This window comes from Coregonus lavaretus, assembly GCF_964263955.1.
Source record: "Coregonus lavaretus genome assembly, contig: HAP1_SCAFFOLD_297, whole genome shotgun sequence".
In the NCBI taxonomy this organism is placed as follows: Eukaryota; Metazoa; Chordata; class Actinopteri; order Salmoniformes; family Salmonidae; genus Coregonus; species Coregonus lavaretus.
Window position 1 is genome coordinate 35,646 of NW_028166560.1, and position 25,335 is coordinate 60,980.

The 25,335-nt window shown below is 44.5% G+C and overlaps 1 protein-coding gene and 1 pseudogene across 3 annotated transcripts; both read right to left on the reverse strand.

Annotated features, from left to right (window-relative positions):
- Positions 1–10,772: 10,772 nt before the first annotated feature.
- LOC311114549 lies at positions 10,773–14,270 on the reverse strand (annotated as a pseudogene). Its single transcript has 4 exons — positions 14,247–14,270; positions 13,639–14,148; positions 11,912–12,081; positions 10,773–11,673 (listed from the first exon to the last, which is right to left on the reverse strand). The product of its transcript is annotated as an uncharacterized misc_RNA (transcript).
- A 1,148-nt stretch (positions 14,271–15,418) lies between these two features.
- Positions 15,419–25,125, reverse strand: LOC311114548 (5' exonuclease Apollo-like). 2 transcript variants are annotated; one of them, XM_084189791.1, is made up of 5 exons: positions 25,072–25,125; positions 24,580–24,794; positions 23,543–23,706; positions 18,342–18,565; positions 15,419–15,809 (listed from the first exon to the last, which is right to left on the reverse strand). In XM_084189791.1, exons 3-5 carry the CDS (start codon positions 23,583–23,585, stop codon positions 15,744–15,746), a joined length of 333 nt encoding a protein of 110 aa, XP_084045917.1. In that variant the 5' UTR covers positions 23,586–23,706; positions 24,580–24,794; positions 25,072–25,125; the 3' UTR covers positions 15,419–15,743. The 2 variants fall into 2 exon arrangements, 1 of the variants encoding a protein (XP_084045917.1); XR_014611127.1 differs by lacking the exons at positions 23,543–23,706; positions 24,580–24,794; positions 25,072–25,125 and adding an exon at positions 20,337–20,471 and having other exon boundaries at positions 15,419–18,565.
- Positions 25,126–25,335: the final 210 nt, after the last annotated feature.

A 25,335-nucleotide genomic window follows, 5' to 3' on the forward strand; every position in this document is an offset into this window, starting at 1 on the left:
TTTCTCAGTTTGGCAGGGCGGCCAGCTCTAGGAAGAGTCTTGGTGGTTCCAAACTTCTTCTATTTAAGAACCATGGAGGCCACTGTGTTCTTGGGGATCTTCAATGCTGCAGAAATGTTTTGGTACCCTTCCCCAGATCTGTGCCTTGACACAATCCTTTCTTGGAGCTCTACGGACAATTCCTTCGACCTCATGGCTTGGTTTTTGCTCTGGCATACTGTCAACTGTGTGACCTTATACAGTGCCTTGCAAAAGTATTCATCCCGCTTCGCGTTTTCCCTATTTTGTTGCATTACAACCTGTCATTTAAATTGATTTTTATTTGGATTTCATGTAATGGACATACACAAAATAGTCCAAATTGGTGAAGTGAAATGAAAATAATTACTTGTTTCAAAAAATTCTAAAAAATAAAGAATGGAAAAGTGGTGCGTGCATATGTATTCACCCCCTTTGCTATGAAGCCCCTACATAAGATCTGGTGCAATCAATTATCTTCAGAAGTCACATAATTAGTTAAATAAAGTCCACCTGTGTGCAATCTAAGTGTCACATGATCTGTCACATGATCTCAGCATATATACACCTGTTCTGAAAGGCCCCAGAGTCTGCAACACCACTAAGCAAGGGGCACCACCAAGCACCATGAAGACAAAGGAGCTCTCCAAACAGGTCAGGGACAAAGTTGTGGAGAAGTACAGATCAGGGTTGGGTTAGAAAAATATATCAGACACTTTGAACATCCCACGGAGCACCATTAAATCCATTATTAAAAAATGGAAAGAATATGGCACAACAACAAACCTGCCAAGAGAGGGCCACCCACCAAAACTCACGGACCAGGCAAGGAGGGCATTAATCAGAGGCAATAAAGAGACCAAAGAAAACCCTGAAGGAGCTGCAAAGCTCCACTGTGGAGATTGGAGTATCTGTCCATAGGACCACTTTAAGCCGTACACTCCACAGAGCTGGCCTTTACCGAAGAGTGGCCAGAAAAAAGCCATTGCTTAAAGAAGAAAATAAGCAAACACGTTTGGTGTTCGCCAAAAGGCATGTGGGAGACTCCCCAAACATATGGAAGAAGGTACTCTGGTCAGATGAGACTAAAATCTAGCTTTTTGGCCATCAAGGAAAACGCTACGTCTGGCGCAAACCCAACACCTCTCATCACCCTGAGAACACCATCCCCACAGTGAAGCATGGTGGTGGCAGCATCATGCTGTGGGGATGTTTTTCATCAGCAAGGACTGGGAAACTGCTCTGAATTGAAGAAATTATGGATGCCGCTAAATACAGGGAAATTCTTGAGGGAAACCTGTTTCAGCCTTCCAGAGATTTGAGACTGGGACGGAGGTTCACCTTCCAGCAGGACAATGACCCTAAGCATACTGCTAAAGCAACACTTGAGTGGTTTAAGGGGAAACATTGAAATGTCTTGGAATGGCCTAGTCAAAGCCCAGACCTATTGAGAATCTGTGGTATGACTTAAAAATTGCTGTACACCAGTGGAACCCATCCAACTTGAAGGAGCTGAGGCAGTTTTGCCTTGAAGAATGGGCAAATATCCCAGTGGCTAGATGTGCCAAGCTTATAGAGACATACCCCAAGAGACTTGCAGCTGTAATTGCTGCAAAAGGTGGCTCTACAAATTATTGACTGGGGGTGAATAGTTATTTACGCTCAAGTTTTCTGTTTCTTTGTCTTATTTCTTGTTTGTTTCACAATAAAAAATATTTTGCATCTTCAAATTGGTAGGCATGTTGTGTAAAGCAAATGATACAAACCCCCCAAAAATCATTTTTAATTCCAGGTTGTAAGGCAACAAAATAGGAAAAATGCCAAGGGGGGTGAATACATTCGCAAGCCACTGTATAGACAGGTGTGTGCCTTCCCAAATCATGTACAATCAATTTAATTTATCATAGGTGGACTCCAAACAAGTTGTAGAAACATCTCAAGGATGATCAATGGAAACAGGATGCACCTGAGCTCAATTTCTAGTCTAATAGCAAAGGGTCTGAATACCTATGTAAATAAGGTATTTCAGTTTTTTTTTTTTTTTTTATAAATTTGCACCAAAAAAAAATAACCTGTTTTTGCTTTGTCATTATAGGGTATTGTGTGTAGATTGCTGAGGAAATGTTTTTATTTAATCCATTTTAGAATAATGCTGTAACGTAACAAAATGTGGAAAAAGTCAAGGGGTCTGAAAACTTTCCGAAGGCACTGTATACAATTTCCCTGGCACCTCTTTGGTTTCAGCTCTCCAGTACACCTACACCTGCCAATCGGAGCACAGTTGTCAGCATCTCAACATTTATATAGCATAATAAACATGGAAAAGACTGTACAGAATCTATACAGTGCAGACGTGAAACCGTCTAGATTTGTGGAGCTGGGATCGGGAAGGCAGAAGGAAGACGGTTGAATCCCAAAGATGTATAATATAATAGTGAATGGAAGATAATATACAGTATATACACTGTATACAGTATTCCTTTGAAGCTGTGACCATCTGCTGTTCTAAATAGTGATCCATACAGATATGACTAGAAAGTCAACTACAGAGTTACAGTAGAGCGCAAATTGATCATATCATATTATCCTATCCATATTAGACAATCAATTATGATAGTTTTCCTAATACATCCATAGAGCCAGACAGTATACCTGTTACTTCCTGGTCTTTCTGAATCTGGTTCTAATTCTCCAGTCCACCTCTTCCTGGCTCCTCTCCAGCTAATGCCCTCTTGCTCAGTGCAGCTCACTGTGTAAAAGGTAAAGGTCACATGTTTCATTAGCGGTTGGAGGATGAGCTTCTCTCTGTGTTGTGCACTGGGGCACAGAGAAGAAGCATAGCCTGAGTTCCACATAGCACCCTATTCCGTATATGGTGCAAAGGGCAAAGTATGGTCAAAAGTAATACACTAAATAGGGAATAGGGTGTCATCTGGGAGGAAGCCATAGAGGGTTGTGAACCTTCTGTTGCTGAGGCTGCAGTGGCAGACAGATCCACAGCTCTGTAGTGTAGCAGACCTGGGTTCAAATAGTATTTGTTTTCTTTCAGGTACATTACATACATACTGTATACAGACATTATTTGAAAGAAATACCCAGGTTTGCTTCTGTATATGGGTGGGGTGGTGGAACCACCTTCTCGTACAGTGGGTATGATTAGTATTCACCCCCCTTGGATTTCTTCACATTTTATAGTGTTACAAAGTGGGTTACAATGGATCAAATTGTATTTTTTTTTGTAAATGATCTACACAAAATACTTGTGTAGACTGTAAAGATTAATGAAAAATAAAACACTAATATACCTTGATTAGATAAGTATTCACCCAACTGAGTCAACACATTTTAAAAACACCTTTGGCTGCGATTACAGCTGTTGAGTCTTCTTGGGTAAGTCTCCAAGAGCTTCTTTGCACACCTGGACTGTTAATTGAAATGCATTCCAGGTGACTACCTCATTAAGCTGGTTGAGAGAATGCCAAAAGTGTGCAAAGCTGTCATCAAGGCAAAGGGTGGCTAATTGAAGAATCTCAAATATAACATATATTTTGATTTGTTTACACTTTTTTGGTTACTACATGATTCCATATGTGTTATTTCATAGTTTTGATGTCTTCACTATTATTCTACAATGTAGAAAATAGTACAAATAAAGAAAAACCCTTGAATGAGTAGGTGTGTCCAAACTTTTGACTGGTACTGTATGTAGTTCTGTCCTTCAGATGTTCTTGTCTATTAATGTTCTGTATTATGTAATGTTTCATGTTTTGTGTGGACCCCAGGAAGAGTTGCTGCTGCTTTTGCAGCAGCTAATGGGGATCCTAACAAAATACCAAAATACCAAATATAAGGCCTTGCATTTAGCATTTATTTTCCATGTTTTTTGCAATATTACTTTAGTGCCTTGTCGCATACAGGATGCATGTTTTGGAATATTTTTTATTCTGTATATTATCACTACAATGTTGTTGATCCATCCTCAGTTTTCTCCCATCACAGCCATTGAACTCTGTAGCTGTTTTAGTATCACCAATGGGCTCATGGTAACATCCCTGAGCAATTTCCTTTCTGTCCTGCAGCTCAGTTCAGAAGGACTGTACGTACAGTGGCTTGGGAAAGTATTCACCCCCTTTGGCATTTTTCCTATTTTGTTGCCTTACAACCTGGAATTAAAATGGATTTTTGGGGGGTTTGTATCATTTGATTTACACAACATGCCTACCAATTTGAAGATGAAAAATATATTTTTTTGGTGAAACAAACAAGAAATAAGACAAAAAAACTGAAAACTTGAGCGTGCATAACTATTCACCCCCCAAAGTCAATACTTTGTAGAGCCACCTTTTGTAGCAATTACAGCTGCAAGTCTCTTGGGGTATGTCTCTATAAGCTTGGCACATCTAGCCACTGGGGTTTTTGCCCATTCTTCAAGGCAAATCTGCTCCAGCTCCTTCAAGTTGGATGGGTTCCGCTGGTGTACAGCAATTTTTAAGTCATACCAAAGATTCTCAATAGGTCTGGGCTTTGACTAGGCCATTCCAAGACATTTAAATGTTTCCCCTTAAACCACTCGAGTGTTGCTTTAGCAGTATCCTTAGGGTCATTGTCCTGCTGGAAGGTGAACCTCCGTCCCAGTCTCAAATCTCTGGAAGACTGAAACAGGTTTCCCTCACGAATTTCCCTGTATTTAGCGCCATCCATCATTCCTTCAATTCTGACCAGTTACCCAGTCCCTACTGATGAAAAACATCCCCACAGCATGATGCTGCCACCACCATGCTTCACTGTGGGGATGGTGTTCTCGGGGTGATGAGAGGTGTTGGGTTTGCGCCAGACATTTTCCTTGATGGCCAAAAAGCTAAATTTTAGTCTCATCTAACCAGAGTACCTTCTTCCATATGTTTTGGGAGTCTCCCACATGCCTTTTGGCGAACACCAAATGTGTTTGCTTATTTTTTTCTTTAAGCAATGTTTTTTTTCTGGCCACTCTTTGGTAAAGCCCAACTCTGTGGAGTGTACGGCTTAAAGTGGTCCTATGGACAGATACTCCAATCTCCACTGTGGAGCTTTGCAGCACCTTCAGGGTTTTCTTTGGTCTCTTTGTTGCCTCTCTGATTAATGCCCTCCTTGCCTGGTCCGTGAGTTTTGGTGGGAAGCCCTCTCTTGGCAGGTTTGTTGTGGGGCCATATTTTTTAATAATGGATGTAATGGTGCTCCGTGGGATGTTCAAAGTGTCTGATATTTTTTTAGAACCCAGCCCTGATCTGTACTTCTCCACAACTTTGTCCCTGACCTGTTTGGAGAGCTCCCTTCATGGTGCCGCTTGCTTGGTGGTGCCCCTTGCTTAGTGGTGTTGCAGACTCTGTGGCCTTTCAGAACAGGTTTATGTATACTGAGATCATGTGACAGATCATGTGACACTTAGATTGCACACAGCTGGACTTTATTTAACTAATTATGTGACTTCTGAAGGTAATTGGTTGCACCAGATCTTATTTAGGGGCTTCATAGCAAAGGGGGTGAACATATATGCACGCACCACTTTTCCATTATTTATTCTTTAGAATTTTTGAAACAAGTTATTTTTTCCATTTAACTTCACCAATTTGGACTATTTTGTGTATGTCCATTACATGAAATCCAAATAAAAATCAATTTAAATTTCAGGTTGTAATGCAACAAAATAGGAAAAACGCCAAGGGGGATGAATACTTTTGCAAGGCACTGTATTTTTGATGTGTCTGGGTGTCTGGGTGGTTTAATGCATCATCCACAGCAAAATTGTATCTTAAAGATATATTTAATGTCTGATTTGTTATTGTTACCCATCTACCAATCACTTCCCTTTTTATGATACTCTCTAAAAGCTCCCTGCTCTTTGTAGTTGAATCTGTACTTGAAATGCAATACTTGACTGAGGGACCTTACAGATTGTGTGTATTGGTGACAGAGGTAGGAGTATTCATAAACAAAATCATGTCAACCCCTATTTATTTCACACAGACTGAGCCCATGTAACTTATTATGTGATTTGTGAAGCCAAATGTGGTTAATAATACTAATGCAACGACTATATTTGTAAAAATAATATTTTGAATTGTCTTTTCTTTTTGACATTATAGAGTATTTTGTATAGATCAATGATTTTTTTTAAACACACAGTCGTTGTTTTTTCTTTTTTCTTTCTTTTTTCTTTATTTAACCAGGTAGGCCAGATGAGAACAAGTTCTCATTTACAACTGCGACCTGGCCAAGATAAAGCAAAGCAGTGCGATAAAAACAACAACAACACAGAGTTACATATGGGATAAACAAAAACGTACAGTCAATAACAAAATAGAAAAATAGAAAATCTTTATACAGTGTGTGCAAATGTAGAAAGTTATGGAGGTAAGGCAATAAATAGGCCATAGTGCAAAATAATTACATTTAGTATTAACACTGGAGTGATAGATGTGCAGAAGATGATGTGCAAATAGAGATACTGGGGTGCAAATTAGCAAAATAAATAACAATATGGGGATGAAGTAGTTGGGTGGGCTAATTACAGATGGGCTGTGTACAGGTGCAGTGATCGGTAAACTGCGCTGACAACTGATGCTTAAAGTTAGTGAGGGAGATAAGAGTCTCCAGCTTCATAGAATTTTGCAGTTCGTTCCAGTCATTGGCAGCAGAGAACTGGAAGGAATGGCCGCCAAAGGAGGTGTTGGCTTTGGGGATGACCAGTGAGATATACCTGCTGGAGCGCATACTATGAGTGTGTGTTGCTATGGTGACCAATGAGCTAAGATAAGGCAGGGATTTGCCTAGCAGTGATTTATAGATGACCTGGAGCCAGTGGGTTTGGCGACGAATATGTAGTGAGGGCCAGCCAACGAGAGTGTACAGGTCACAATGGTGGGTAGTATATGGGGCAAAACGGATGGCACTGTGATAGACTAAATCCAATTTGCTGAGTAGAGTGTTGGAGGCTATTTTGTAAATTACATCGCAGAAGTCAAGGATCGGTAGGATAGTCAGTTTTACGAGGGCATGTTTGGCAGCATGAGTGAAGGAGGCTTTGTTGCGAAATAAGAAGCCGATTCTAGATTTAACTTTGGATTGGAGATGCTTAATGTGAGTCTGGAAAGAGAGTTTATAGTCTAACCAGACACCTAGGTATTTGTAGTTGTCCACATATTCTAAGTCAGACCCGCCGAGAGTAGTGATTCTAGTCGGGTAGGCGGGCGCAAGCAGCATTCGATTGAAGAGCATGCATTTAGTTTTACTAGCGTTTAAGAGCAATTGGAGGCTACGGAAGGAGTGTTGTATGGCATTGAAGCTCGTTTGGAGGTTTGTTAACACAGTGTCCAATGAAGGGCCAGATATATACAAAATGGTGTCGTCTGCGTAGAGGTGGATCTGAGAGTCACCAGCAGCAAGAGCGACATCATTGATATACACAGAGAATAGAGTCGGGCCGAGAATTGAACCCCGTGGCACCCCCATAGAGACTGCCAGAGGTCCAGACAACAGGCCCTCCGATTTGACACATTGAACTCTATCTGAGAAGTAGATAGTGAACCAGGCGAGGCAGTCATTTGAGAAACCAAGGTTATTTAGTCTGCCAATAAGAATGCAGTGGTTGACAGAGTCGAAAGCCTTAGCCAGGTCGATGAAGACGGCTGCACAGTACTGTCTATTATCGATCGCGGTTATTATATCGTTTAGGACCTTGAGCGTGGCTGAGGTGCACCCATGACCAGCTCGGAAACCAGATTGCATAGCGGAGAAGGTACGGTGTGATTCGAAATGGTTGGTGATCTGTTTGTTAACTTGGCTTTCAAAAACTTTTGATGAAGATAATAATATGCCATTTAGCAGACGCTTTTATCCAAAGCGACTTACAGTCATGTGCGCATACATTTTTACATATGGGTGGTCCAAGGGATCGAACCCACTACCCTGGCGTTACAAGCGCCATGCTCTACCAATTGAGCTACAGCGTACCGCGAGATGGCTGCACAGTACTGTCTTTTATCGATTGCGGTTATAATATCGTTTAGGACCTTGAGCGTGGCTGAGGTGCACGGGCATGTGCAAGTTGCAGCAGAGGGTGCAGAGCTGGTGGCCCGGGGTAGGGGTAGCCAGGTGGAAAGCATGGCCAGCCGTAGCAAAATGCTTGTTGAAATTCTCGATTATCGTCAATTTATCGGTGGTGACAGTGTTTCCTAGCCACAGTGCAGTGGGCAGCTGGGTGGAGGTGCTCTTATTCTCCATGGACTTTACAGTGTCCCAAAACTTTTTGGAGTTAGTGCTACAGGATGCAAATTTCTGTTTGAAAAAGCTAGCCTTTGCTTTCCTAACTGATTGTGTATATTGGTTCCTGACTTCCCTGAAAAGTTGCATTTTGCGGGGGCTGATCGATGCTAATGCAGTACGCCACAATATGTTTTTGTGCTGGTCAAGGGCAGTCAAGTATGGGGTGAACCAGGGGCTATATCTGTTCTTAGTTCTGAATTTTTTGAACGGGCAAGCTTATTTAAGATGGAGAGGAAAGCACTTTTAAAGAACAACCAGGCATCCTCTACTGACGGAATTAGGTCAATATCCATCCAGGATACCAGGGCCAGGTCAATTAGAAAGGCCTGCTCGCTGAAGTGTTTTAAGGAGCGTTTGACAGTGATGAGGGGTGGTCGTTTGACCGCGGACCCATTACGGATGCAGGCAATGAGGCAGTGATCGCTGAGATCCTGGTTGAAGACAGCGGAGGTGTATTTAGAGGGTAAATTAGTCAGGATGATATCTATGAGGGTGCCCATGTTTACAGATTTAGGGTTGTACCTGGTAAATTCCTTGATAATTTGTGTGAGATTGAGGGCATCTAGTTTAGATTGTAGGACGGCCGGGGTGTTAAGCATATCCCAGTTTAGGTCACCAAGCAGTACGAACTATGAGGATAGATGGGGGGCAATCAATTCACATATGGGCACAGCTGGGGGCTGAGGGGGGTCTGTAGCAAGCGGCAACAGTGAGAGACTTATTTCTGGAAAGGTGGATTTTTAGAAGTAGAAGCTCAAACTGTTTGGGCACAGACCTGGATAGAATGATAGAGCTCTGCAGGCTATCTCTACAGTAGATTGCAACTCCGCCCCCTTTGGCAGTTCTATCTAAATGTTGTAGTTGGGGATGGACATTTCTGAATTTTTGGTGGCCTTCCTAAACCAGGATTCAGACACTGCTAGAACATCAGGGTTGGCGGCGTGTGCTAACGCAGTGACTCAAACTTAGGGAGGAGGCTTCTGATGTTAACATGCAAGAAACAATGATAGTGGTGATGATAATCTCATCTGAGATATGATGATAGTGGTGATGATAATGGTTATACAGAGATCAAATTATATTAAAGTGAAATCTATTTCAATCCCACTTTGTAACGTAACAAAATGTGAACAAATCCAAAGGGGATGAATACTTACGGTACCCACTGTATCTCTTTATAACCATTATCATCACCACTATCATCATATCTCAGATGAGATGATCATCAGCTCTTGTGCCTCAGGTAGAAGGTTATACTGTAGGTAATAGGTATGAACTAGAATTGAGATTGTTATTGATTCATATCTATGATATTTTCCCTTTCAATTATTGTACTGATTCAGGTACTGCTTACAGCTACAGATACAAAATGGTCGCCATATGTGTGGGGGGAGGGGGGAGGGGCTACAACTGAAGGAGAAACAACACAACACAGCTTCAGGATATATAACAGATATGAACAGCAGAAGCAGATCTAGTGCTGTATGGTGTGCTATACATTTGACACACTCATGGTCTGGTATGTCTTAATCTAATCACCCATGCATACTCTCTGTGAAACATATTCATTTTCAATTCATTCAAGTCAATGTTGGAGGAGCTCTGAAACTTGGCTGCTCTACTGAAATACCAGAACATACCTTATTCTAACTGCACAAGTGTTGCAATTACAAGCTAGTGGGGAAACACTAGAACATATTCACTCTGTTAACACTCTACTGCCTCCTTTTGGCCAAGTGTTGCAATTACAAGCTATTGGGAGACGTTTCCATTAGCACAGGAATATATTTGATTTAGCAACATTGTACAGGAGCCATAAACAGCAATTCAACATCAACATTAACATTTTAAACTCTATTTAACATATATGTCTCTATATATTTCAATACTAGGGTAACAATACTTTTTAAATTTACAGTGATTGTGAGAAGGTAACACATTTTAATCAACAGTAAACTGTGAGAAGTGTTAAAAGGCATAGAACATGTAGGATACAGTATGTAGTCTTTCACCAATGATTCACATTTAAAACATGGTTCAATCGCTGTGGCACATTATGGGAAATTAAATGAATCCATGTAACATGCAGCCTACAACCTAGCCATAACATACAGTATGTGAGAGTTGAGTAAATACTGCACCTGTATAAACACCAACCATGCCATAAATGAAATGACACACAAGAAGAGGCCTCTTAAGGAATGTGAAAGAAACAAACTTTGACACGTTAGTTTTCACATCGTCCTGTCTGGCGTTAGCAGCTAAGCTACCTCTCCACAGCAAAGCGGAACTGGGAAGCTCCTTCCCTCACTGGAACATATCCAAAGGCTACAGGGAGAAGTTTCCCATTGGTACAGAACTAGGAACAGCCTCTCTTCCCCCAATCCTAAACTTAACCATTAGTGGGGGAAAAACTGACCCAAGGTCAGTGCCAAGGCAGGGGAAAATTCACCCTACTCATCTGAAGGAGAGAGGCTGAACTTTTCCAAAAAAGCTCTGGTCCAGGAGTGTGTTCCTGAAGTGGCCAGAGACAGACAGGTCCTCCTCGGAAAAAGGGAGGGACAGCAGAAAAGAGATCTCACCGTCTTCTGTAGGCACAGGTTGTCTGTGTTTCAGTGGTAAGACTAGTGTTCAAACAGGTAATGTTACTGTCACTGGAACAGGAGCTCAGGCTTAGCTGCAGTAACGGAACACTGTGGGGACTGGCTATGTTAATTGATACTGCGTTTAAGTTACAGTTTAAGGCGGCCATATTGTCATTGTCACAAGGCAAATACTAAGGCTGGGTCTACTCTCTCACAGCTCTAGGCCTCGTTGGAACAGCAGTGTTTCTCAGGATCTCCATGGGTGTGAAGTTACTCTGGGTGAACTGACTGAAGGGGAAACTCTCCTCCCACTGATCCAGATCCAGGTTCTCTGAGACCCTCTGGAACAGATTCAGGCTCCACGGATCTCTGTTTCTATCTCTGGTCAGTCTGGGAATGGGGTCTCTGGAGTCTCTGGTCAGGCTTGGGATGGGGTCTCTGGAGTCTCTGATGGGGCTGGGGTTGGGGTCTCCGGAGTCTCTGGTCAGGCTTGGGCGGGGGTCTCTGGTCAGGCTGGGGCGGGGGTCTCTGGAGTCTCTGATCAGGCTTGGGATGGGGTCTCTGGAGTCTCTGATGGGGCTGGGGTTGGGGTCACCGGAGTCTCTGGTCAGGCTGGGGATGGGGTCTCTGGAGTCTCTGGTCAGGTAGGGGCTGGGGTTGGGGTCTCTGGAGTCTCTGATGGGGCTGGGGCTGGGGTCTCCGGAGACTCTGGTCAGGCTGGGGTTGGGGTCTCTGGAGTCTCTGGTCAGGCTGGGGCTGGGGTTGGGGTCTCTGGTGTCTCTGGTCAGGCTGGGGCTGGGGTTGGGGTCTCTGGAGTCTATGGTCAGGTAGGGGCTGAGGTTGGGGTCTCTGGAGTCTCTGGTCAGGCTGGGGGTTGGGGTATCTGGAGTCTCTGGTCAGGCTGGGGCTGGGGTCTCTGTAGTCTCTGGTCAGGCTGGGGTTGGGTTTTCTGGAGACTCTGGTCAGGCTGGGGCTGGGGTTGGGGTCTCTGGAGTCTCTGGTCAGGCTGGGGCTGGGGTCTCTGTAGTCTCTGGTCAGGCTGGGGTTGGGTTTTCTGGAGTCTCTGGTCAGGCTGGGGCTGGGGTCTCTGGTGTCTTTGGTCAGGCTGGGGTTGGGGACTCTGGTGTCTCTGGTCAGGCTGGGGTTAGGGTCGCTGGTCAGGCTGGGGTTGGGGTCTCTGGAGTCTTTGGTCAGGCTGGGGCTGGGGTCTCTGTAGTCTCTGGTCAGGCTGGGGTTGGGTTTTCTGGAGTCTCTGGTCAGGCTGGGGCTGGGGCTGGGGTTGGGGTCTCTGGTCAGGCTGGGGCGGGGTCTCTGGAGTCTCTGGTCAGGCTGGGGTTGGGGTCTCTGGAGTCTCTGGTCAGGCTGGGGCTGGGGTCTCTGGTGTCTTTGGTCAGGCTGGGGCTGGGGTTGGGGTCTCTGGTGTCTCTGGTCAGGCTGGGGCTGGGGTTGGGGTCTCTGTAGTCTCTGGTCAGGCTGGGGCTGGGGTCTCTGTAGTCTCTGGTCAGGCTGGGGTTGGGTTTTCTGTAGTCTCTGGTCAGGCTGGGGTTGGGGTCTCTGGTGTCTCTGGTCAGGCTGGGGCTGGGGTTGGGGTCTCTGGAGTCTCTGGTCAGGCTGGGGCTGGGGTCTCTGGTGTCTTTGGTCAGGCTGGGGCTGGGGTTGGGGTCTCTGGTCAGGCTGGGGCGGGGTCTCTGGAGTCTCTGGTCAGGCTGGGGTTGAGGACTCTGGTGTCTCTGGTCAGGCTGGGGTTAGGGTCTCTGGTCAGGCTGGGGTTGGGGTCTCTGGAGTCTCTGGTCAGGCTGGGGCTGGGGTTGGGGTCTCTGGTGTCTCTGGTCAGGCTGGGGCTGGGGTTGGGGTCTCTGGAGTCTATGGTCAGGTAGGGGCTGAGGTTGGGGTCTCTGGAGTCTCTGGTCAGGCTGGGGCTGGGGTCTCTGTAGTCTCTGGTCAGGCTGGGGTTGGGTTTTCTGGAGACTCTGGTCAGGCTGGGGCTGGGGTTGGGGTCTCTGGAGTCTCTGGTCAGGCTGGGGCTGGGGTCTCTGTAGTCTCTGGTCAGGCTGGGGTTGGGTTTTCTGGAGTCTCTGGTCAGGCTGGGGCTGGGGTTGGGGACTCTGGTGTCTCTGGTCAGGCTGGGGTTAGGGTCTCTGGTCAGGCTGGGATTGGGGTCTCTGGAGTCTCTGGTCAGGCTGGGGTTGGAGTTGGGGACTCTGGAGTCTCTGGTCAGGCTGGGGTTGGGGTCTCTGGAGTCTCTGGTCAGGCTGGGTGGGGGTGGGGTCTCTGGAGTCTCTGGTCAGGCTGGGGCTGGGGTCTCTGTTGTCTCTGGTCAGGCTGGGGTTGGGGTGTCTGGTCAGGCTGGGGTTGGGGTCTCTGGAGTCTCTGGTCAGGCTGGGGCTGGGTCTCTGGAGTCTCTGGTCAGGCTGGGGCTGGGGTTGGGGTCTCTGGAGTCTCTGGTCAGGCTGGGGTTGGGGTCTCTGGAGTCTCTGGTCAGGCTGGGGTTGGGGTCTCTGGAGTCTCTGGTCAGGCTGGGGTTGGGGTGTCTGGTCAGGCTGGGTCTGGGTCTCTGGAGTCTCTGGTCAGGCTGGGGCTGGGGTTGGGGTCTCTGGAGTCTCTGGTCAGGCTGTGGCTGGGGTTGGGGTCTCTGGTCAGGCTGGGGCTGGGGCTGGGGCTAGGGTTGGGGTCTCTGGAGTCTCTGGTCAGGCTGGGGCTTGGATTGGGGTCTCTGGAGTCTCTGGTCAGGTAGGGGCTAGTGCTGGGGTCTGTGGTAGGGCTGGGGTCTATACTCAGACCCATCAGGATACAGTCTGACTCCTCTCCGTCTCTATCTGCAACCATCTCTGTGTCCATCTCCTCCTCCTGACCAGGCTGCTCCATGGACCCAGTCTCACAGGCTTCCTCCATCACCGAACCAGGCCTGGATCCCTGAGAGGGGTCTTGGCAGGGGACTCAAACACCACCCACTCTGGGTTGAGGGGTTTGGATTGGCTCGGCATTGCAGGTTACTGTAGCCTGGAAAGCTAGACTGACCCGTGACTTGAACCTGCAACTCAGGCCAGCCCTTCATGTAATGCTGGACTAACTCAGGAACCGGGACCTCGTGGCGTTTTCTCCTAGGCAGCAGGGCGAAGGAGGAGGGGATGCCTGAGGTAGGGCTGCCTACGATGGGGACCAGGGACGTGGGCCAAAGAGCCGAGATGAAGTCCTCCTGTTCCTGGCAGTAGGAGGGATGAGTTTGATATTTATGAAAACACTTCTACGCAGTGTTTTTCATAGGATATCAAGTCAGAATCATTTGCATGCTTGTCCACGTCTCTGTATGCTGAATTAAGAGGTCCAATATCTCCCCTTCACAAGCCCTGGTATGTATTTTTCCATTACTGTACAGAGATATGAGTTAAATTACTTATTTATTGAAGAAAAATATACTTGCTACAACTGTGATGTGGTTGCCTCACCTAGCTATTTTAAGATGAATGCACTAACTGTAAATCGCTCTGGATAACAGCATCCACTAAATGACAAAAAATGTAAATGCAACACAATTCTGTTTTGATTTAAAATAAGTGTGGCTTTTGACCCCAGTGAAAGATACTACAACTACTGCCGCTGTGGCTTAGTTGGTAAAAGTGCCTGTCTAGTAAACAGAAGATCCTGAGTTTGAATCTCCACAGGGCCTTTATAAGCCTTTCATTGTACTGTATACAATGTACTGTATCCTGTAAATAGGTCAAGTATAGAAGCACACCTCTTACAAAATAAAACAAATCAGGAAAACTTTAATCAAATCGGCCCTAGCAACCATCAGCTAGGCCTAATTGATTATGAAAAACTTCCAGGAGGTGTATTGTACATCAAGCTGCCTCACGCTACAGAAACAGGAGATGGCCTCCTTCCCTATGGGCCGTTCTGGCTCAGGCTTACTACACTACCAGGTCCTGTGGCTTAGTTGGTTAAAGCGCCTGTCTAGTAAACAGGAGATCCTCAGTTTGAGTTTCAGCAGTGCCTTTGAAGCATTGCATTGTACAGGGCTCTATAAAATAAACGTGGAAGGGATCATGGGATTCAAAAATGTTTTGGAACTTAGTAGGTAATCAACTAAATGTATTGAACTTATTAGAAAATGCATTAATTTGCCAAAGTTAATCATAGGACATGAACAAAATGCATCAGTGATTTTGTATTTTTCTGAAACGGCACAGGAATGACGGTCTGTGTGTGTTGTGTGGCGCGCGTATGTCTAGTCTACAATTTGTGTGGCCGTTAGATTAGATTTTAATAGTCACATGTACAGGGTTGTAGATGTACAGTGCATTCAGAAAGTATTTCCGACCCCTTCACTTTTTCCACATTTTGTTACGTTACAGCCTCATTCTAAAATGGATTAAAAAAATTAAAATCCCTTATCAATCTACACACATTACCCCATAATGACAAAGCAAAAACAGGTTTTTAGAAATGTTTGCACATTTATTACAAATAAAAAAACGTACATTTCACATTTACAGACGTATTCAGGCCCTTTACTCAATAATTTGTTGAAGCACCTTTGGCAGCGATTACAGCCTCGAGTCTTCTTGGGTATGACGCTACAAGCTTAGCATACCTGTATTTGGGGAGTTTCTCCCATTCTTCTCTGCAGACCCTCTCAAGCCCTGTCAGGTTGGATGGGGAGCGTCGCTGCACAGCTATTTTCAGGTCTCTCCAGAGATGTTCGATTGGGTTCATGTCCAGGCTTGTCCCAAAGCCACTCCTGCGTTGTCTTGGCTGTGTGCTTAGGGTCGTTGTCCAGCTGGAAGGTGAACCTTTCGCCGCAGTCTGAGGTCCTGAGCACTCTGGAGCAGGTTTTCATTAAGGATCTCTCTGTACTTTGCTCCGTTCATCTTTCCCTCGATTCCTGTCTCCCAGTCCCTGCCGCTGAAAAACATCCCCACAGCATGATGCTGTTATACATGTGGGTAAATCATTTATAGATGATTTGATAGTTCACTCAAGAGCTTAGACATACTTATAGGCAGTATTTGGGATTAATCACTACATACATGAGAGAAGATTCAACACTTTGTTAAACATGTTCAGTCAATGAATGGTGGGTATGAAGACCAAAACATTCAACATTGTGAGAGGATACCTCCTCCACTGTTTCACCAACCAGAGGTATCACAGTTACCATTTCACACCAGGGCGTTCACCATACTTGGGACTATCACAGAGAAATGGTAAGTATGTTGATAAAATCTGGTAAGGGGTCATATGTAAGGAATGATGATTGAATAACGTCCTGGATGTAAGTTTGGCCAGGGCATCAGGGTTTCAAAGGTGGAGACAGCGGTCCTCTGTAGCTGAATTGGTAGAGCATGGCGGTTGTAATGCCAGGGTAGTGGGTTCGATCCCCGGGTCCACCCATACGTAAAAATGTATGCACGCATGACTGTAAGTCGCTTTGGATAAAAGCGTCTGCTAAATGGCTTATTATTATTAAGACACATCATGAAAACCAACCTCTTCTGTTCCTGGGACAGAGCACCAATGCAGCACACCCAAAAGTGAGAAAATAACTATTCTTCAACTGTGCAACTGTTGAAAAGAAGGTTGCATGATGATACATAAGGGTTCATCTTATAAGCATTTGTAAGTGCATTTATAAATGGTTAATAACTGGAGGTAAATATTGGCTCACTATTTGGCAAACTGACCAGTTATTGCACTATTTTGACCAATGCGATATAACCGTTATTAATGGTTTATAATGCATTAACAAATGATTAAATAATTATGAATAACGTAATTATAACCCCTTTATGAACTCTTTACAAATGGAACCTTATTGTAAAGTGTTACCGTGGTTCCCTGATGTGGTTTAAACATTGTTGTGTGGACTTAGAATATTAAATGTAGTTGTTTTCCCCCCCCAAAAAAATGTGATTTTGTGGCAGAAAAGCTGAAAAAAATTGAGTAAACGGTAACCTATAAAATCCACCAAAAACAGAGAAAACGGATTTCAGGTAACTGACTTTAAAGGGCCCTAAGCGTACTGTGTACAGTACTCTGTATTCTGGGCATATGACAAATAAACTTTGACTGAAGTAAGCGTTTGTCGAGTATGCACGCGCACCTCTCAATATATTCTGACAGGAAAACTCAAGATGTATTCGTTGAGAAAAACAAACTTTGATTAATCAACTAATTTGGCCATAACAACCATCCACTAATTGATTCTGAAAAACATGTGTTGAACTTATCCCTACTAGCGTCTTGTCCAAGGGGTGTACTTGAAAATCAAGCTGCCTCAAGCTACACAAACAGGAGAAAGGCTCTTGCCCATTGGCTGCTGTGGTTCGGACAAGGCTTCCACCCCTATAGTGGTGCTGTGGCTTAGTTGGTTAAAGCGCCTGTCTAGTAAACAGGAGATCCTGAGTTCAAATCTCAGCAGTGCCTTTTTCAGCATTTCATTGCACGGTGTACACAATCCTGTGAATTTGACAAATAAACACTGATTTCAGTAAGTAACAGTAATGGTCACCGATATGAAATATCAATATCATCTACGTTTTATAAATAATACTGCAACTGTGTTCATTTTCTGTTCACATCCAAGGCTCTGCTTGTTGATTGAAACGTTGTACAAAAATGTACACACTCACTACTGTAAGTCGCCCTCTGGATAAGAGCCTCTGCTAAATTACTCATTGGGCCCATTGGGCCAGGTGTGAAGCTCTGGGTGCCCAGGTGTGAAGCTCTGGGTGCCTAGGTGTGAAACTCTGGGTGCCTAGTTGTGAAGCTCTGGGTGCCTAGTTGTGAAGCTCTGGGTGCCTAGGTGTGAAGCTCTGGGTGCCTAGGTGTGAAGCTCTGGGTGCCCAGGTGTGAAGCTCTGGGTGCCTAGGTGTGAAGCTCTGGGTGCCTAGTTGTGAAGCTCTGGGTGCCTAGTTGTGAAGCTCTGGGTGCCTAGGTGTGAAGCTCTGGATGCCTAAACCTACCTAACCAGTTTTGAATACAATGAGAAGCCCATCAACCATTGATGGCCCATCAGCAAGCCTGACCACTCACACTGAATTCTTCCTCTGCTCTGTCATTCGCTACATACTTTAGTCTGAGACTGCCGTCGTTGAAGTCATTTGTGGTGAAGAGAGGCATTGTACAAAACAAAATATTCAGCGATTGGAACCTCTCTAACCAAAATTCGTCATCGGTATCAAAGCCAATGACACATTTTCAAACCGGGCGCTTTACCCAAGCGTGTTCACCAACCCATCGGTGTCTGGACCAATCAGACTGCCCCGAATGTATTCACAAGGGTTGGGAAGGTACTCAGATCCAGACTCATTGCAGAGAAGAAACTAATGTCTGTGGCGTAGCGTTTGGCCGGAGCAAGCCTGTAAGAAGGTCTGTGAGAGAGTTGTGCCTACAGGAGCAGTCGTGTAATACAGTGCATTCGGAAAGTACTCAGACCCCAGAGGAGTTGTTTGGTTGGTGAAGTGGAATCTCTGACTGGTCCACGGTCCTGATCCGGCGGCCCGCTCCTGGCTCAGTGGTGAAGACATCTGGTTGCTCCAGGGCTCTGAGCGTCTCTAGTCTCTCGACGGTCTCTAGCCTCTCCATGGACACTTCAACCCAGGTCTTAAACTCTATGGCTAGCTGGACTAGTAGAGACTCCTTACCCAGAGTGTACAGACCTAGAGGATACATAATACATAGAAATAGAATTAGAACCCAGGTAGCTTAGTGGGTAAGAGCGTTGTGCCAGTAACCAAAAGGTCGCTGGTTCTAATCCCTGAGCCAACTAGGTGAAAAATCTGTCGATGTGCCATTGAGCAAGGCACTTAACCCTAATTGCTCCTGTAAGTTGCTCTGGATAAGAGTGTCTGCTAAATAATGTAATCTATACTGTATCTCTATACTGCAAGTACATTTGTTTTCTAACAAATAGACACTGCTGCTTAACCGATTAAATATTTTTTTTAACACTTTATACATTCGTAAAACACACTACACAGACAGTTAGATAGTGTATTAGTTAGCTACTACTAATTTTAACTCTTTCAAAAAGAGCCCCTTTGCCTTGACATTGAGTATCTCATATCAAGACCTGGATTCGAACCGGGGTTGCTGCTGCCACAACGCAGAGACCTAACCATTACATCGGTGTTCCTCAACTGGTATTGTCTTGGGACCCAAATTGCACCAGGTTGTCTCATTCACGATCCAACATTCCCATGACATTTTTTGTTGTTGTTGTCGCCAAAAACGCCATCTGGATAGTAGCCTAAACGCAAGGGTCGCATTAACGTTTTTCACAAAAAAAAGAATTACAATTAAGATAAAACGCGTAAGAAATATCTTGCTGCATTTTGTAAACGCAGATCTAAAATGCTTCTTATTGTAATTTCCGCTCGGCATCAGACTAATGTTGTGCTTCAGTTGCACTTCTCCACTCCGATGACAATTCAGGAACGGGGGGTTCTATCGGCAGACAGCTCTCTGGCTGAGGTGGAGATATTTGTCTCCTGTACTTTTCTCGAGGTAGCCTACTTTACTCCAGTAAAATGCAAGATTAACTTTAAGCAAAACATTTGGAAATGTAGCTGGCTACATTATTTATATGATAAACATTAGAAATATGATGGCCATGCAGTAAAAAAAAAAAAAAAAGTCATTGTTCATTGTAAGCTCATTTACTTGTGTGGCTGCTATAAATAGCGTTGCACTTCTATTGTCATCTGATGAAAATGAAGCTATTTTCTGCTGCATATGTAGCACACATTTATTTTATGTGAAGGATAACTGCAGTTGCAAAAAAAAAAAAAAAAAAATACACTGTTGACTTTCAATGTAAAATGGTTTAAACCGCACGCGGCACAACTTTGTGTTGCGACCCACCCGTTGAGAATCGCTGCACTATGCGATCATGGCAACTGCCAGGGCTTGATCATTGGTAGGATATATTGGACAAGCCATAGGGGGACACACTGGCTAAATGTCAACGTTTGATTGTTAGCTTCAGTTACCAGTAGTTAGATAACTCAGTCAAAAGGCTCACTTTTGCCGTGACATTGTATATCGCAATGTCGCGACTCGGTAGAATGACATTTTTTAAAAGACACTGCTGAGATTTGAACGCGGGATCTCCTATTTCCTAGACAGGCGCTTTTACCAACTAAATCGCAATGCCCATAGTTATATTGTCTATTGTGTGTGTGAAAAGCCACACATATTTTGAATAAAAACATAATCTTATTTGTTGAACTCCCCCCAAAAAGTTATTGATTTCCTAATTTTGGAATCGATACGTACACCTTCGATTGACTAGAAAAAGGGTTTCTTAAATCACACAATATTTATTCTTCATTTCGGTCGTTCGAGGACAGTACATTTCTCATTTGGGTCTCGAGCCGAAAAAGTTTAAGAACCTCTGGACTAGCAGATGAATCTAACTCATTTACCTACCATGAGCTGGACGACTTTGTCAAATGGCAGAGTTGTGTAGTTATCCAGTTAGTTAGCTTATAGTGAAGGCCGGCACAGACTAAATGTCCAAGTCGTGGGCAAATTCTTAGGTCTTAAACGATCGTCGGACGTCTTGGCTCGTTCAGTGTGACAGGTTCTAGGTCTGCTGATTAAGTACCGCGACGTGCGGTCGTAGGCAAAGTTCTGGCAGTGTCAGACATGTTTTGTCTTTATCGTGTAATGTGGCGTGTTTTACAAGCCGCTCCCGACGACTGACCAATAGGAACACGGCCGGCACGGAGTACGCACACAATAATATGATTCTTGTGAATTGTCAGATTAATATAATAGTTTGATTTAAACGTTTACATGCTTTGCAAGAAGAACGATTTCCCTAATAATCCAGTTTGCATGACATCTGAAATCAGGCTCCCTGATGGAATTTTGATAAATGCACAACATCGCCAATCAAAATAAACTTTCTACCACAGTGAGCATGTAATTTTTTGGGAAGCCTATATGATTCTTAGTACGGACATATACAGTTTGTATGTGAAAAACATTTCTAATATGCATACTTTACAGCCTACAGGAAGGTCAGAGAACTGGCAGCGTGTTGCCAGAATAACAACCTTTCCCTCAACATGAGGACTATTGGAGCGGGTTGAGAGCTTCAAGTTCCTTGGTATCCACATCACTAAGAACCTTTCATGGTCCAAACACACCAAGACATTCGTGAAGAGGGCTCAACAATGCCTATTTCCCCTCAGGAGACTGAAAGGATTTGGCATGGGACCTCAGATCCTCAAAAAGTTATACAGCTGCACCATTTAGAGCATCTTGACTGGCTGCATCAGCGCTTGGTTTGGCAACTGCTTGGCATCAGACCGCAAGGCGCTACAGAGGGTAGTGCGTACGGCCCAATACATCACTGGGGCCGAGCTCCCTGCCATCCAGGACCTCTATACCAGGCAGTGTCAGAGGAAGGCCCTAAAAATTGTCAAAGACTCCAGCCACCTAAGTCATAGACTGTAGACCGGGATTTTTTATTTCAGCTCATGAAACATGGGATGGGACCAACACTTTACATGTTGCGTTTATATTTTAGATTACACAGTTAGTACTTTGAGTAATTCAAAAGGAGCCCTTTTGCCGTGACATTGTGTATCACAATGCCGTGACCCGGATTTCTGCGGTCACAACGCAGAGTAATAACCACTTTACGATTATTGCGAGTTACCAGGGCTTGTGGGAGACCCCTTGGGTGGAAAGCCAAAAAGTCAGCTCTGCCTGTCCACGTCAATGCATGCTTAAATTACCCAATATCTCCCACAGATACACAAGCCCTAACTGTAATCTAACTAGCATCAAAGTGTAACGTTAGACTTTTAGCCACCACAGCCACAGTGAAGGCTTGCTTGAGCAGATCGATTTCTCCGATTTCTCCTTAACATACACAAGCCCTGGTAGCTCGCCGTGATCGTATAGTGGTTAGTACTCTGCGTTGTGGCCGCAGCAACCCCGGTTCGAATCCGGGTCACGGCATTGCGATTCACAATGTCACGGCAAAAGGGCTCTTTTTGAATGAGTAGGGTGAACTAAGCAGAGACTGTAGTAAGGGTGCCTACAGTACACAGGTAAAAAATAATTACTACACATCTGTCATTATAACAATAATTAAGCATAGATTGATACCAAGGGTACTCAAGTGATACAATACTCTACATTCAGTTTCGTTAGCTACATTTTAAAGCTAGAGATTTTTGTTTCCAACCGCCGTGTCTTTGTGAGACGCAGAGTAGGTGAACGGATTATCTCTGCATGTGTGGTTCCCACCGTGAAGCATATAGGAGGAGGTGTGATGGTGTGTAGGTGCTTTGCTGGTGACATATAGGAGGAGGTGTGTGTAGGTGCTTTGCTGGTGACACTGTCTGTCATTTATTTAGAATTCAAGGCACATTTAACCAGCATGGCTACCACAGCATTCTGCAGCGATACGCCATCCCATCTGGTTTGGGTTTAGTGGGACTATCATTTGTTTTTCAACAGGACAATGACCCAACACACCTCAAGGCTGTGTAAGGGCTATTTTACCAAGAAGGAGAGTGATGGAGTGCTGCATCAGATGACCTGGCCTCCACAATCACCCGACCTCAACCCAATTGAGATGGTTTGGGATGAGTTGGACCGCAGAGTCAAGGAAAAGCAGCCATCAAGTGCTCAGTATATGTGGGAACTCCTTCAACTGTTGGAAAAGCATTCCAGGTGAAGCTGGTTGAGAGAATGCCAAGAGTGTGCAAAGCTGTCATCAAGGCAAAGGGTGACTACTTTGAAGAATCTCAAATATATTTTAATTTGTTTAACACCTTTTTGGTTACTACATGATTCCATATGTGTTATTTCATAGTTTTGATGTCTTCACTATTAGTCTACAATGTTGAAAATAGTAAAAAATCAAGAAAAACCCTTGAATGAGTAGGTGTGTCCAAATTTTTGACTGGTAATGTATGCATGGGCTGATATTCTGTGATAGTCTTTCATTGTGCTCATCTGCAGAGCTGCTCATGACAACATCATAGCAAATAAAATAAAATAACATTTGTTATTTGTCACATACACGTGTTTAACAGATGTTATTGCGGGTGTAGCGAAATGCTTGTGCTTCTAGCTCCGACAGTGCAGTAATATCTAACAAGTAATATCTATCAATCTCACCACATATACCCAATACGCACAAATCTAGTAAGGAATGGAATTTAAGAATATATACATATATGGACAAGCAATGACAGAGCGGCATGGACTAAGGTACAGTAGAATATTATAGAATAGAATACAGTATATACATATGAGATGAGTAGTGCAAGATATGTAAACATTATTAAAGTGACTAGTGTTCCATTTCTCATATGGCTGAGTCTCAGATTAACTCATTCAAAAAGTGCCTTTATGCCGTGAATCGCAATGCCATGAGCAGTACTAACCATTATACGATCATGGCAAGCTACCAAGGCTTGTGTGTGAGGGGGAGAAATGTTGGGCTACTCAAGCATGCCGTCGCCTTGATGTGGAAAACAAGGCTAAATACCATTGTTGACTAGTTGACTAGAGAGAGACTCAACAGTGTATAGCGTAAGGTGAAGTAGAGTAGAGTTAGTACTGACCCCTGTAGAGTACTGTGTGGTACAGTGGAATACAGTACTCACCAGTGTAGAGTATGGTTCCGAAGTATCTTTGGAACAGGAACATGCTGCCCCTGGACAGTAAATAGAATGCATGAGGGTGACGGTCAACCTCTCATTGCTTATATCATCCAGGGGCAACACGTTGGGTTCCCCCACCTCCAGAGGATGGATCAATCACTCTCTGACTTGAACACAGGGAAAAGAGAAGAGAAGAGGAGAGAAGGCCACAAAGTTGGAAACACAGAATCTAGAATGTCATCGTATGCTGTAGCGTTAAGATTTCCCTTCACTGGAACTAAGGGGCCTAGCCCGAACCCTGAAAAACAGCCCCAGACCATTATTCCTCCTCCACCAAAATGTACAGTTGGCACTATGCATTCGGGCAGGTAGCGTTCTCCTGGCATCCGCCAAACCCAGATTCGTCCGTCGGACTGCCAGATGGTGAAGTGTGATTCATCACTCCAGAGAGCACGTTTCCACTGCTCCAGAGTCCAATGGCGGCGAGCTTTACACCACTCCAGCCGACGCTTGGCATTGCGCATGGTGATCTTAGGCTAGTGTGCGGCTGCCTGGCCATGGAAACCCATTTCATGAAGCTCCCAACGAACAATTATTGTGCTGACGTTGCTTCCAGAGGAAGTTTGGAACTCGGCAGTGAGTGTTGCAACCGAGGACAGACAATTTTTACGCGCTTCAGCACTCAGTGGTCCCGTTCTGTGAGCTTGTGTGGCCTACCACTTAGCAGCTGAGCTGTTGTTGCTCCTAGATGTTTCCACTTCACAATAACAACACTTACAGTTGACCGGGGCAGCTCTAGCAGGGCAGAAATTTAACTAACTGACTTGTTGGAAAGGTGGCATCCTATGACAGTGCCATGTTGAAAGTCAATGAGCTCTTCAGTAAGGCCATTCTACTGCCAATGTTTGTCTACGGAGATTTCATGGCTGTGTGCTCGATTGTATATACCTGTCAGCAAAGGGTGTGGCTGAAATAGTCGAATCCACTAATTTGAAGGGGTGTCCACATACTTTTGTATATATATAATGTATCTTTCTCACCTGCAGTTTGAGTTTGAGCAGGGTGACAGAGACTAAGGGGCAGTAGATGGGTCTGTTGGACCAGGTCGAGGTCAGGCCCACCGTATAGTCACTGTGCATATGGGACAAGAAGAACAGGCGAACATGCTGACACTTCCAAACCTGACAGAATTCCACTGCCAGCAGAGAATGGGGTTAAGTTTACCATTCATTATTCACAGTTCTGGAGAATCCTCCTGGGAAAATGACGAGAAGAAAGAGCAATGGTTAGCCAAGCAAACTACTATAAAACAGCTATTTGGCGTATAGCAAACATGGTAGGTTACGTTATATATTCCTGTATGTTGCTATGAAAGATACATTATGCTAACATTAGTAACGTTAGGCCTACTAGCTACAGTAGCTTTCTAGCTATAAAAAAAAAAAGTACTTTGTCGATAAACTATACTGTTTGCATAGTAGCAGAATATATATTTCAAAAGAGAATACATTTCACAAAAAAAAACATCTTACAAAGACTTGGACAGCTGATATGATGATTACTTGCGTTACATGTCATGTTAGTGACAAAACATTCACTAATATGTCTCTGCTTGAACAGTAGTCTACGTCACTGTTGGATTAAGTGAAAATGCTAATTCCTCCAGGTTGGGGCACGGCCCTGGTAGCTCGCCGTGATCGTATAGTGGTTAGTACTCTGCGTTGTGGCCGCAGCAACCCCGGTTCGAATCCGGGTCACGGCATTGCAATACACAATGTCACGGCATAAGGGCTCTT

What these genes read in the sequence shown, in the direction of transcription:
- LOC311114548 (XM_084189791.1), bottom strand. Translation starts at nt 23,585, where the DNA reads ATGTTCCTGTTCCAAAGATACTTCGGAACCATACTCTACACTG. An exon ending in CGGAACCATACTCTACACTG is followed by an intron (nt 18,566 to 23,542) that starts GTGAGTACTGTA and finishes TGTATCCTCTAG; the next exon opens with GTCTGTACACTCTGGGTAAG. An exon ending in AACCAAACAACTCCTCTGGG is followed by an intron (nt 15,810 to 18,341) that starts GTCTGAGTACTT and finishes GATGTTTTTCAG; the next exon opens with CGGCAGGGACTGGGAGACAG.